Genomic DNA, 13,504 nt, shown 5'->3' with positions numbered 1-13,504 from the left:
CTTCTTAGAGCCATTTTATATTTTGCTTTCTGGTAGCTTGGTGTTTCCATTGCTTCCTTGTACTTGTGTTTCTATTTTTTATTTTGTTTGGCTTTTGTGAGTTTTCCCTCTGATACTTCTTATTTTATGTTATATACTTCAGTTTTACATCTTTGGTGTGTGGTTACCATTATGAATATGAAAAGGATAGCTATATATATACAATTGTCCATTTTCTTTTGCACGTGACTTTTCTCTATTCCCCTTTGTGAATTTGGATCTTTGAATCCTTTCCTTTTCAGTCATTGTTGTCTCAATTTGTCCCAATGTATACTGAACATTACTATCTTGCTATAGCAATTCTCTTCTTAATGTTTAAGTTTATAATGCCCTGTTCTTAGTAGGAGTTGCACTCCTCTGCTTCGATCTGCCTGCTAGTCACCTATAGCTATGTATTTTTTTTTTTAAATTTTGTTTTAGGTGAGTTGACCCCTTTCAGTATTTCCTGTAGTGTATGCCTCATAGTGGACAATTTCCTCATTTTTTGTATGTCTGGAAAGGTCTTTATTTCTCCTTCATATCTAAAGGAGAGCTTAGCTGGATACGTTATTCTAGGCTGGTAGTTCCTTTCTCTTAATAGTTTAAATATTTCATTCTATTCCTTTCTGGCTTGTAAGGTTTACTGAGAAGTCTGACAATAATCTAATGCGTTTTCCTTTGTAAGTTACTGTCTTCTTATCCCTGGCTGCCCTGAGAATTCTTTCTTTGTCATTGATTTTTGATAATTTTAATACAATGTGTCTTGGTGAAGGCCTTTTTGGGTTGAGATAATTGGATGTTCTGTTGAATTTTTGAATTTCAAGCTCCAGCTCATTTCTTAGATTTGGGAAATTCTCGTCAACTTTTTGTCTGAAAATGCTTTCTTGTCCTTGCTCCTTTTCCTTGCTTTTGGTAATGCCCATTATTCTTATGTTTCCTCTCCCAATAGTGTTAGTTTTTTCAGAAATACCATCCTGAATTCTCTGCTATTTAAGTCACATATTTCTATGTCTGTATGCTTATTTTCTGAAGATTTTTCTCTTTTTTTCTGAGATGCCTTGTCACCTTGGTTATTCATGGTGTTTAATAAACTATATCTCTGCCTGGGCATTAATGGAAGTGTATTCTGCTGTTTTTCCAGAAAGAATATTTATTATATAAAGGTCTTGCTTTAGCCCGTTGCAAAGAAGTCGCTTTTCTTTTGTTTTCCAGTAGGTGGCATCTTATCCTCTTGGATCTCTGCTTTATATGAAGCCTAAATAATTCCTTTTTATTTTCTTGTTGATATTTAATCAACAGTCTCAGTTCCTGTCAGTGTTAGTAACAGTTTCGGTAGTGTTTGCTCAGATTCTCCTGGGGTTCCGCGGTGATCGGTCTCAGAAGGTATCGGGGGAGGGTCCCTCTGGGTTGGGGGATGGGGGCTGTGGCTCAGCCTCAGTTTTGCAACTGCAGCTGGTAAAAATCAACTGTTGTTTCTCTGCCATCCTTTTTCTCTGCTTTTTGCCTTGATGACTTATCCCTGCCACTGGCCTCGTGGAGCTCACAGCACTCCTAGACAGGGCTGTTCAGGGAATTTGTTGCACCTGCTCCCCTCCCTCTCCTCCTACAGGGAGTTCCAGCTGCAAACTTCTTTATTTCTCCCTGTCCACTGCCGGACACCTAGGGTTCTGACCTGTGGTATCTCTTATGCGCAGATTCCATGATCAGATGTGCTCGTGTGCAGTTTGGGTTTTTTGTTGTTATTGTTGTTGAGTTTTAGATGTTCAGTTTATTGTTGTTTCAATGGAGAGATCTGGGGACATCTCTCACTCTGCCATGTTATTCAAACTTATTAATTCTTCTTTAAATGTTTTGTACAATTCACCAGTGAAGCCAACTGATCTGGGGCTTTGTGGAGGGAAGTTTTTGATTTTGATTCAATCTCCTTACTAATTATAGTTCTATTCAGGTTTTCCATTTTTTTGTGATTCAGTTTTTGTAGTGTTTTTGTCTAGAAATTTGTCCGTGTCATTGGCATTTGGGAGAAATGAGGGCCTGAAACTTCCTAGAGTCCCATCTTACTGATGTCAATCTGCTTATTTATCTTTTCCCAATATTTTCTTCTCTGTTTTTCATATTGTTTAATCTCTATTGATTTATATTCTAGGTTCCTTGATTCCTACCTTCATTATTGCGTCTGCTAGTAACTCCCTTCAGAGAGTTTTTTTTTAATTTCAGATTTTCAGTTCTAATTGTTTTTATTTTGCTCTCTTTTTGTAGTTAGTGTTTCTCTGCTGAGAATTTATGTAGTTTTAATCATTTCAAGTGTGTTTTTAAATTAAATTTATTGAGGTAGTATTAATAACAGATACATTTCAGGTGTATAACATTATAGTTCAATATCTGTGCTCACTATCAAAAGTCTACTTTCCTTTTATTACCATATATTTTACCCCATTTATTCAATTCACATAGCCATTCCCCTCTGGTAGTTATCATTCTATTGTCAGTATCTATGAGTTTGTGTTTGTTTGTTTTGTTCATTGTTATTTTTTGTTTTACATTCCATAAACAAGTAAAATCATACTGTTTTTGTCTTTTTCAGTCTGACTTATTTCACTTAGTCTAATATACTCAAAATCTATCCATATTGTTACAAATGGCAGTATTTCATCTTTTTTATGGCTGAATGGTATTCCTTTATATATATTACATCTTCCTTATCCATTCAGCCTTCTGTGGACACTTAGATTGTTTCCATTTCTTGGCTATTGTAAATAATGTTGCGATGAACATAAGGGTACGTATATCTTTATGAATTAGTGTTTTCATATTTCTAGGTAAATACCCAGAAGAGGAATTGCTGGGTAATATGGTAGTTCTATTCTTAATTTTTAAAGGAACCTCCACACTGTTTTCCAAAGTGGCTGCACTAATTTATATTCCCAACAGTGTATGAGAGTTTCCTTTTCTCACCATATTCTCCAAGACTTATTTCTTGTCTTTTTGATAATAGCTATTCTAACAGGTATGACATGATATCTTACTGTGGTTTTGATGTTACATTTCCCTAATAACTAGCGATGTTGGACATCTTTACACATGCCTATTTGCCATTTGTATGCTTCTCTGGAAAAATATCTCTTCAGATTTGCTGCCCATTTTTAATCAGATTGTTTTTTGTTGTTGTTGTTGTTCAGTTGTATGAGTTTTTAATATATTTTGGATATTAACTCCTTTTCAAAGTATCATTTGCAAATAATTTCTCCAATTCCGTTGGTTGCTTTTTGTTTTGTTGATGGTTTCTTTAGCTGTTCAGAAGATTTTTAGTTTGATATAGTCTCACTTATTTATTTTTGCTTTTGTTTCCCTTGGAGTCAAATTCACAAAACACCTCTGAGATCAATGTCTGGAAGCTTCATGCCTATGTTTTCTTCTATGTATTTTATTGTTTCACATATTGCATTCAAATCTTTAATCCATTTTGAGTGAATTTTTATGTATGGTATAAGATAGTGGTCTAGTTTAATTCTTTTGCATGCGGTTGTCTAGTTTTCCCAATTCTATTTATTGAAGAGATTTTCCTTTCTCTATTACATATTCTTCACAATCAAATTATGAATTTCATTTAACTGTTCACATATGTCAGGTTTATTTCTGGGATCTCAATTCTGTCATATTGATCTGTGTGTCTGTTTTTCTGCTAACACCATACTATTTAATTACTATAGTTTTGTACAATATTTTAAAATCAGAGAGTATGATACCTCCAGTTTTGTTCTTTTTTTTTTTTTTTTCAGGATTGCTTTGACTACTTGAGCCCTTTTGTGGTTCCACACAAATTTGAGGATTTTTGTTTATTTTTGTGAAATATTTCATTGGGATTTTAACTGGGATTGCATTAAATCTGTTTAAATTTATTTATTTTAATTAGTTTCAAATATACAGTACATTGGTTAGACATTTATATAGTGCATAAAATGATTTCCCCAGTTGCTCCATCCCTCCCTTGACCATAAGCTGCCAGTCTTATGGGTGTTCCCTTGTAAGTAATTGTTTTTCTCTTGCTGCTTTTAATATTCTTTCTTTGTATTTAACCTTTGGCATTTTAATTATGATGTGTCTTGGTGTGGGCCTTTTTGGATCCCTGATTTTTGGAATTCTCTGAGCTTCCTGGGGTTTTATGTCCATTTCCTTCACCAGGTTAGGAAAGTTTTCCATCATTATTTCTCCAAATAGCTGTTCAACATCTTAATTTTCTTCAGTTACACCAATCAGACAAATATTTGGAGCCTTAATAGTGTCCCATATCCTCCTTAAATTTTATAGTCTTGACAGCTTTTGTCTTGTCATTCTGATTGAGTGTCCTGATTGGCTTTCTTGTCCTCTAGATAGGGCATTTGATCCTCTTCTTTATTCACTTGTTTTTTCTCTTGTTTATTCCATTTAATATACGTCTCATCTCAGATGAGAAGTGTTCTTCATTTCAGACTCGTTCCCTTTTATAATTTCCATTTTCATTTTTATGTTTTTTCTCTTTGTTGGGGTTCTCTACACTTCCCAAAAGTTCATTGAGCATGTTTATAACTAGTGTTTTGAACTCTGCATCTGTTAGATTACTTGACTCCATTATATCTGGATCTCTGTTCTGTTCTTTCATATGGTTTCTGCCTCTTTGTCTTCCCATTTTGGCTGCCTTTCCGTGTCTGTTTCTGTGTACTAAGCAAAGGTCCTAAGTCTCCTGGTCTTGTGGATTTGTGAAGTAGGTGTCCAGTAGCACAGTCCTAAGAGGGGTTCAGCTGCAGGCCAAACTTAGCCCAAGCCTCTACCCATCCCGGGTCACTTGTTAAGGTTTAGCAAGCAATCCACAGATGCTGTGCTTATAGTTGCCTCAAAAGGCCACACCAGAAACCAAGGCCAGCTTCCTTCAGTGTGAGTCTAGGTGCTGTTCAGCAAGGAGCACCTGACTTGCTGAGGCTACAGCTGGATGCGGCTTGGGTGAGGTCGCAAGTTGAGGTTGGTGGGGTTTCGGGGAATCCTCTGGGCGGAGAGACCTCTGGTATCCAGTTTGATGACTTCACAGCTTTGGTGGAGCTGTGTCTGCACACTGGGAGCGAGGAGGGCTCAACAGGGAACAATGGATACCGCCAGCACTTCTGTACAGAGTCTTTGCCTTGACCCTCACTCCGATAATGTCTCCCTGTAAGTCCCTGGTGCCCCCCTGCACTCGGCCGAATCATCAGTGGTGCTCAGAGTGAGTAGGTCCATCACCGCGAAAATCTGCTTGCAGATGTGGCCCCTTTAAGAGGCTTCTGCTGCTGCCGCTACCGCAGCCTCCATTTCACTCAGCTTCTGGAGACCGGGCAGCCCTGCATCTTCTCCCCATCCTACCTTCTGCTGTTGCAGGGTGATTTTGTGGATTTCTCCCTAGTTGTATGGCTTGTTCATCTAGATCCCAGGCGATTTTTCTTTGGTGCTTGCTCCTGTTTCTGTCACAACTTTGATTTGATCACCAGAAGGATGAAGAGAGCCTCTATCATCTATACCATTTTTTTCCCCTCTTGCATTAAATCTGTTTATTGCTTTATGAACATTTAACAATGTTATTCTTGTAATCCATGAACACGGAATATCTATTACTTTGTGTCTTCAATTTCTTTCAACAAGTTTTTGTTGTTTTCAGCATACAGATCCTTCACCTCCTTTGTTATTCTTAGGTCTTTTATTCTTTTAGTTGTGATTGTAAATGGGATTATTTTCTTCATTTCTCTGATATTTTGTTTAGTATAGAGAAATGTAATAGATTTTATAATTTTATATTAATTTATGTTATAAATTTATAATATATAAATTTATTAATTTATATTAATATTATATATTAATTTTGTCCTGAAAATTTCCTATACTTCATTATATTTAATAATTTTTTGAAGTCTTTAAGGTTTTCTATATATAAAATCATGTTATCCTCAAATAGTGAGTTTTACTTCTTCCTTTCCATTTTGCATGCCTTTTCTTTTTCTTGCCTAATTGCTCTATTTCTTTTAGTATTATGTTAAATAACAATGGCAAAAATGGGCAGGCATCCTTGTCTTTTACCTTACCTTAGAGGAAAAGGTTCCAGTTTCTCATCACTGAGTATGTTAGCTGAAGATTTATCATATATGGCCTTTATTATGTTGAGTTATGTTGAGTTATCTTTCTTTTATACCCATTTTATTGAGTTTTTTCATAAATGTATATTTTGTCAAATGCCTTTTCTGCATCTATTGACATGATCATATAATTTTTATCTTTCATTTTGTTAATGTTATTGGTTGATTGGTGAATGTTGAACCATTCTTTATCCCTATAATGAATCCCACTTGATTGTGATGTATAATCCTTTTGTTTTGTTGTATTTAATTTGCTAGTATTTGTTGGAGTTTTTCATCAGAGATATTGGCCTGTAATTTCATCAGAGATATTGGCCTGTGTGTGTGTGTTTCCTTTCCCTGTTTTAGTATGAGGTTAATATTAGTCTTGTGAATTAGAAAGCATTTCCTCCTCTTCAACTTTTTGAATTTGTGAAGCACAGGTATTAAATCTTCTTTGAATATTTGGTAGAATTCACCAGTGAAGCCATCTAGTCCTGGACTTTTGTTTTGTGGGAGGTTTTTGAATACTGATTCAATTTCCATACTAGTGATAGGTCTATTCAAGTTTTCTAATTCTTCTTGATTCAGTCTAGAAAGGTTGCATGCTTCTAAGAATTTTTCCATTTATTCTAGGTGTTCAATTTGGTAGCATATAGCCTTTTGTAACATTCTTATAAAATCCTTTGTACTTCTGTGGTATCCATGGTAACTTCTCTTTTATTTTTAATTTTATTTAAACCTTCTCTCATTTTTCGTTAGTGAATCTAGCTACAGGTTTGCTAATTTTACCTTTTGAAAGAGCAGGCTGTTTCATTAATTTTTCCTATCACCTTTTTATTCTCTATTTCATTTATTGCCTGATTTTTATTTTTTCCTTTTTTTTCCTATTGATTTTGGGCTTCATTTGTTCTTCTTTTTCTGGTTCCTTAAGGTGTAATATTTGTTTGAGATTTGTTTCTTGAGGTAGGCTTGTGTCTTCTTATAATTGATTTATAGTTTCATAATATTGTAGTTACAGGATATGCTTGATATTTCCATCTATCAGAATTTATTGAGACTTGTTTTGCTTCCCAACATGTTCTAATCTTGAAAATGTTCCATGTGCACTTGAGGAGAATGTGTATTCTGTCATTTGGGGGTAGAAAGATCTATAAATAGCTTTATATCCATGTCTTCTAATATGCCATTTATGGATGTTTCCTTGTTGACTTTGTCTAGATGCTCTACCCATTATTGTTAGTGGGGTAAAAAGGTCCTCTACTATTATTGTTCTATTAGTTTCTCTCTTTAGATCTTTTAATAATTATTTTATATATTTTGATGTTCCTAGAGTGGGTGAATATATATTAACTTTTATGTCTTCTTGATGAATCGTCCCTTTTATCATTATAAAATGTTTATCTTCATCTGTTACCTTTTTTTGTTGTTGTTTTGACATCTATGTTGTCTGATATAAGTATGGCTACACCCACTGTTCTTTGGATACCATCTGCTTGGACTATCATCTTCTACCCCTTTACTTTGAACCTATGTTTTTCTTTAGAGCTGAGATATGTCTCCTGAAGACAGCATATACTTGAGTCTTGTTTTTAAATCCATCCAGCTACTGTTTGCCTTTTTATTGATCACTTTAGTCCATTTACATTTAGGGTAATTATTGATATGTGAGAACTTACTACAGTCATTTTCTTTTTTTTTCTGGTTGCTCTGTATCTCCATTTTTTCTTTCCCTTTTATTTCTGTCTGATAATTTAGTTTGTTGACTTTCTATACTGTTTTTATTTATTCCTCTTATTCTATTTCTTAGCTCTGGATTTTTTGTTTTGTTTTACCATGAGGTTTATATAAAATGTCTCATAAATAAAAGTTATTTTTCTTCTGATAGCATATCTTCACTCGCCTATACACATTCAGTCCTCTTCCTCCTCCCCTTTTGTTTTGTTGTTACAAATTATTATATTATTTTTTTTACCAAATTGCAGTAGCTATAGTTATTTTTAAATGTTTTTTCCTTTAACCTTTATGCTATAATTGTTCATTACCCTATTCTGAAATAGACTTGCATTTTTCCTGTTTCTATCTGTCTCCTTACTCAAAATTTTGTATACTTTTGTCTTTCTGGTTCAGGCAGATGAGCTCCTTTCAACATTTCTTGTAATGCAGATCTTGCAGTGGTAAATTCCCTCAGCTTTTCTTTGTCTGGAAAAGTCTTTATTTCTCCTTCCTATCTAAAGGATACTTTGCTGGATATATAATTCATGACTGGTGGTTTCACTCTTTAAATATTTTGAATGTATCATTCCACTCTATCCAGTCCTGTAGGGTTTCTACTGAGAAATCTGATGGTAATCTGATGGGGTTTCCTTTGTAGGTGACTGTCTTTTTTTTTTTTTTTCCTGGCTGTCTTTAGAATTCTTTATCATTAACTTTTGATTGTTTTTAATGTAAGGTTTTTTGAAGGTCTTTTTTGCAGTGACAAAATTAGGTGGTCTGTTAGCTTTTTGAACTTGAATGACCAGCTTTTCCCCTAGGTTTGAGAAGTTCTCATCAATTATTTCTTTCCATGGGCTCTCTGTTCCCTTCTCTCACCTTCTTCTTAGATGCCCATTGTCTTTATGTTGTTCTTTCTAACAGAGTCAGATAGTTCTCATAGAGTTCTTTCATTAAAAATAAAATTAGTTCTCTCCTTCCATCTTAGTCATTTCTAGATTGCTATCTTCAAGCTCATTAATTCTCTCTTTCATCTGGTCTGCTTTCTAATGCATTCTTCATCTCATTTATTGTTCTTCAGCATCAGAATTTGTTTGGTTCTTTTTTATAGTTTCAATTTCTTTGGTGAAATATTCCTTTTGTTCATTAATTTTCTTCCTGAGTTCACTGAATTGCCTGAGTTTTCTTGTATCTCTGTGAGTTTCCTCATAATGGCTATCTTGAATGCTCTATCATTTAAATCAATCTTCCATGATTTTGAGTTTGGTTCTGGAGACTTGTCATTTTCCTTTTGCATTACCATGTTTCTTGATGTATAGTTCCTCTGCTGGCACATTTGAAGTACTAGGTTCTTGTGCAGTTACTGTTTTGATCTTAACAATTCAACAGTTTGATAATTACAGGTCTTTCTTTTGTTTTCCAGTAGATGATGCTATAGTGCAAATTTTTGTTTTATCTGTTACTTATGTCTCTGGGATCATGGTGGGAGGGGTGTCACTTTTGTCATGAAAATTGATTACTGGGTGATAGGGTGGTGTATTTCTCCACTATGTCTACATCACCTTGGCTTTGGGGCACCACCACTGTGGTGAGGGAATGTGGAGGACAGGGGAGAGCCGGGCTCACAAGTCCACAGCACTGCCTACTTACTACAAATGGCCTCTGTGCTATTTGGTGCCTCTCCACTGCTGCTACTGGGTTTCCTTGCAATGGTGGAAGGAGTGGCTTCTTGGGTACTAATGTTGCTTCTGCCCCTCTTACTCTCTGCTGGGCCATAGTCTGTGGATTGCAGTGTGGGGGCCACACCGTGACTCCTCTACCACTACCACATTGGCTAGAGCGACAGCAGCTGCCAAACTGCATCTGTGGACATTGTCCCTGTCCTGCCCCATGTCCTACCTCCCCTACACATTGCAATACGCCCACCTTCAGGTGTATTGATGTGTGGATCCCTCAAATGTGTTTGTGTGTTGAGCCTGTGTTGGATTATAGATGTCCTACTTTTGTAAATTTAAGGGGAGATACAAAGGAGTCTTCTCATTGATGTTTACATCACTCCTTGTGCATTTTTCTTTATTGTGGAGTATGATTATAAGAACTGCTTTAAAGCCTTCAGATTACAATTCTAACATTTAAGTCATCTCAGGATTGACCTGTATTGCCTTTCTTCACCAGAGAGTGTATACATTATTATGATCTTTTGTATGTCAAACAACTAGATTGTATCACGGCCATTGTAAATATGTTGTATAACCCTGGCTCCTGTTGAAATTATCTGGAGAATGTTGATATTTGTGAGTCCTGTTATAATCGTCTGGAGAATGTTGTCTTGTTTTAGTGAGTAATCAACATGGTTAAATCAGACTACAGGCTCTCTCTTGATCCTGTGTGTGTGGTGCTTAAAATTCCAGTTCAGTTTTTCAAAGCCTTTAATGCGTTGACTTGAGTCTGTCCCACTCATGGACCTGAGACTTGTGTGAATTCCTACACAGAATTAGGGGAAGATACTTCCTCTCTCTACTCTGGGATTCTCCACTCACTCCCTCTTTAGGCCCCAGGGGATCCTTTTCTTAATTAGAAATATGTTTTCTTTACCTCAAATTTTATTTAGCCAGCCACATCATGGCCACCACTGTACTACTCCACAACACAGTCTGCATTTTAGGCAAAAGTAAAGTGTTCAGCAGAGCAATCTCAGCAATTGTTTCTCTGTTTTCTACAGTGTGATAAACTCATCCCTATGCAGATGCTTCTCCATATTGATACCCCAACACACTCATTGGCTTTTAATTTCAGCATCCTCAAATTGTTTTTTTTCTTATTTTTGTTGAGAGATTTAAACTGAAATTAGTGGGAGGGATAGGAAGTAGTTGGCTCATGGTGACACAGTGGAACTGGAACTCTGGAACACTTACTTTGACTCTGGAAAAGCTACTTATATCTCTGTGCCTCTGGATCTCTATTTGTACAATGGTAGTAGCAACAGCCCTTATCTCATTTTTAACTTTTGGCATTGTGTTTTGAGAATAAAATGTGACTATGGGCATTAAGCAGTAGTAACAAACAGCAAGTGCTCAATAAACATTATTAATTATTACTATTCATATATATTCTACAAGAGTAAACATTTTGGATTAGAATTACTGCAATAAAAAAATTAAGAACTAAAAAGTTAGAGGGCTGGCAGGTTGGCTATCTAGATGCCGATGCTTGAAGGAAGGTTAAAAAAAGGGGGGGATATTTAGAAAAGCAAAATATCTTATGTTAACTTTTCAGCCATTGGAATTATACCCTCACCCTTTTTCAACTGATATATATGGCAGTACTCATAACAGAGTTGCAAGGTTAAGGCAGCTTGCAAGTATGCCTTTTTAAAGCATCAAGTTAAACAAGAATAAAGACTATGTAATAAATAAGGAAATAATTAGTAATACAGAACACTACTTTCTAATGAAATAACCCAATTTTCCCTTCATGCCATTTTATTAAATTATGATAAAAAATGAAACTAGGATTCTTATTTATTTTCTAGTAATACTACTGCTCCATTTGATCCCTTGCTAGATGGCTGAAAAAGAACATGCAACCCACTGAAGATCTTCGGTCAGTAATCCAGAAGCTGTCTGTGTTTGGGCCAATTAGGTCAGTTGACCTTTGTGGACGGCAAAGTGCTATAGTGGTGTTTGAGAACATGACTTCAGCTTGTAATGCTGTGAGTGCTTTTCAAAGCAGGATCCCTGGCACGATGTTTCATTGTTCCTGGCAACAACGTTTCATGTCGAAAGACGTAAGACTCTGTTATCAAAAAACTCTGTAAATTCTTAAAGCTTGTTTTACATAATTTATTTCTCATCGGGGCTCTAGTAAAATATAATAATTATAAGTGATATTTTATCATTGTAAAAAGACATAGTGAAGCTTATTCAGTTAGTTAAAGTATTGAAAATCAGAGATTATAGCACAGCCTTTCCTTTGAAATGTTTAACTTTGTAACAGTGGTCATCACAGTTTTGCTCTTTTGGATAAGAAGTTCATGACTGCATTTATGCATTCGTCTGACAGCCACCTTTCCTGGAGGACACTAACTTCTTCAGCATTAACAGCGTGTAACTTTTCTTTCTCCATATTTCTAATGATCTGTTTTGAAACTCTCATGGCCTGAATAAACAAAACCAACAATAAGGTTAAGAGGTATTCTAATATGAGTGGGATTATTCTATAATTTTGATTCTTGTTTCTTCGTTGTTCATCTAATCTGATTATACCTTAAGACAAGTGTGTAATGTAAGCCAGTACTTCTCTAACTTTAATGGGCACACAAATCATCTTAGCAGGTGTTAGACAGGGCTTGTGATCACACATTTCCAAAAAGCTCCAGATAAAAACTAAAGCTTCTGGTTCAAGGATCACATTTTGAACAGCAAAAATATAAGAGCAATCAGTCACTATCTAACACATATAAAAATGAAAGTGTTACATGGTAAGAATCTCCTAAAAGTTAACCTATCTTATCTGGTTTCTACCTACACTTGAGAATGAAAGTGCTTGGCAAATGCTGTCTGTCATATCGCCTGCCATCCTCCTAAAAGTTATCCCTAGAAAGAACTGCCCTTATACCTTCATATCCTAGAAATGAAATGTCTATTTGTTAAGTTTTGTAAAAATCAGTATTGCTAACATTATGGTTATTTTTAATCTCAAATTTAGATGGGCTTAAAGCCAACCAAGATAAGTCTTATCTTTGTGATTGCTTTGTGATTCTCTTAAGGTAAATAAATTATTTCCATGGTTCCTATAAGTTAAAAAAAAAAAAAAAAAGAATACTAACATTAGGGGGGAGCTTTGAATATGCTTTCAGCCTGGTCCAAACTTCTGTCTGAAAAGTACTGTCGGGAAAAACTTCAGTAACAAGTCCTCGAGCACATGCTTCTCCTGCTGTTAACTTCTTTCCAAAAATAAGCATCTCTTTTGCCTGAAATGTAAAAGCAAGACTAAGAAATTAATGAAACAAGGCTCAGTTAACTTTGGAATTAACTGCTTTCAGCAGACATAGGAAGAAACTGATAACCTCAATAGGCAATGGCTTGCAAATTGCGTGATGAGACCACCTAGGCTTTTTAAAACGTTTGTGGAGCTTGCTACTTCTGTGTGTGTCTATGTTGGAGAGTCAAGAGCAAGGAACCTGGGACGGCAATGACCTGAAGCAGATTCTGATTTTATAACCCATGGAAGCTATGATTTTCTGTTTTACACACTATCAACAATTACTTTTTAAAAAGGGGAAAAAAATTGTGGTCATAGGAAATGCCAAACAATCTTGCAAAACCCTAAGTTTCAAAATTCCCTTCCCTGGAAAGTCTACCCTGTGATCTAGCTCTGATGGTTTTCTTTTACCTGCACAGGTACTCAAATTAGTTCTATTTGACCGAAGGAACGTGAAGACTAACTTTCAGCTTCTAACAAAATTGAAGTCATTAAATGGATATTTCTCTATATTTGCAATTTCTTTTCCAGAAAAGTAAAGACGACTTGATGGCCAAATGCTCTAAGCTTTAGGGTTGGTTCGGCCCAACTTTTCAAAGTTAGAATCTATATAACAATGCAGGATATGTGACAGAATAAAAAGATTTAAAAATATACATATTTACAACAAAAACCTA

The 13,504-nt window shown here is 35.4% G+C and overlaps 2 protein-coding genes across 2 annotated transcripts in view; one reads left to right on the top strand and one right to left on the bottom strand.

Moving 5' to 3' along the window:
* CUNH6orf201 (chromosome unknown C6orf201 homolog) overlaps positions 1-11,682 on the top strand; it is a 24,401-nt gene extending 12,719 nt beyond the window's left edge. Inside the window, exon 3 of the mRNA XM_011367077.1 lies at positions 11,409-11,682. Within this exon, the coding sequence (XP_011365379.1) occupies positions 11,409-11,661 (253 nt within the window). The 3' untranslated portion in view covers positions 11,662-11,682. The remainder of the gene's footprint in view (positions 1-11,408) is intronic.
* Positions 11,348-13,504, bottom strand: part of ECI2 (enoyl-CoA delta isomerase 2) — a 19,192-nt gene continuing 17,035 nt past the window's right edge. The window contains exons 9-10 of the mRNA XM_011367050.2: positions 12,673-12,816; positions 11,348-12,002 (exon numbers count right to left, since the gene is read on the bottom strand). Coding sequence (XP_011365352.1) covers positions 11,847-12,002; positions 12,673-12,816 — 300 coding nt within the window. The 3' untranslated portion in view covers positions 11,348-11,846. The remainder of the gene's footprint in view (positions 12,003-12,672; positions 12,817-13,504) is intronic.

Source organism: Pteropus vampyrus, unplaced genomic scaffold, assembly GCF_000151845.1.
Source record: "Pteropus vampyrus isolate Shadow unplaced genomic scaffold, Pvam_2.0 Scaffold129, whole genome shotgun sequence".
In the NCBI taxonomy this organism is placed as follows: Eukaryota; Metazoa; Chordata; class Mammalia; order Chiroptera; family Pteropodidae; genus Pteropus; species Pteropus vampyrus.
The sequence above is the reverse complement of the archived record's forward strand: the minus strand, read 5'-3'. Positions and strand labels throughout refer to the sequence as shown.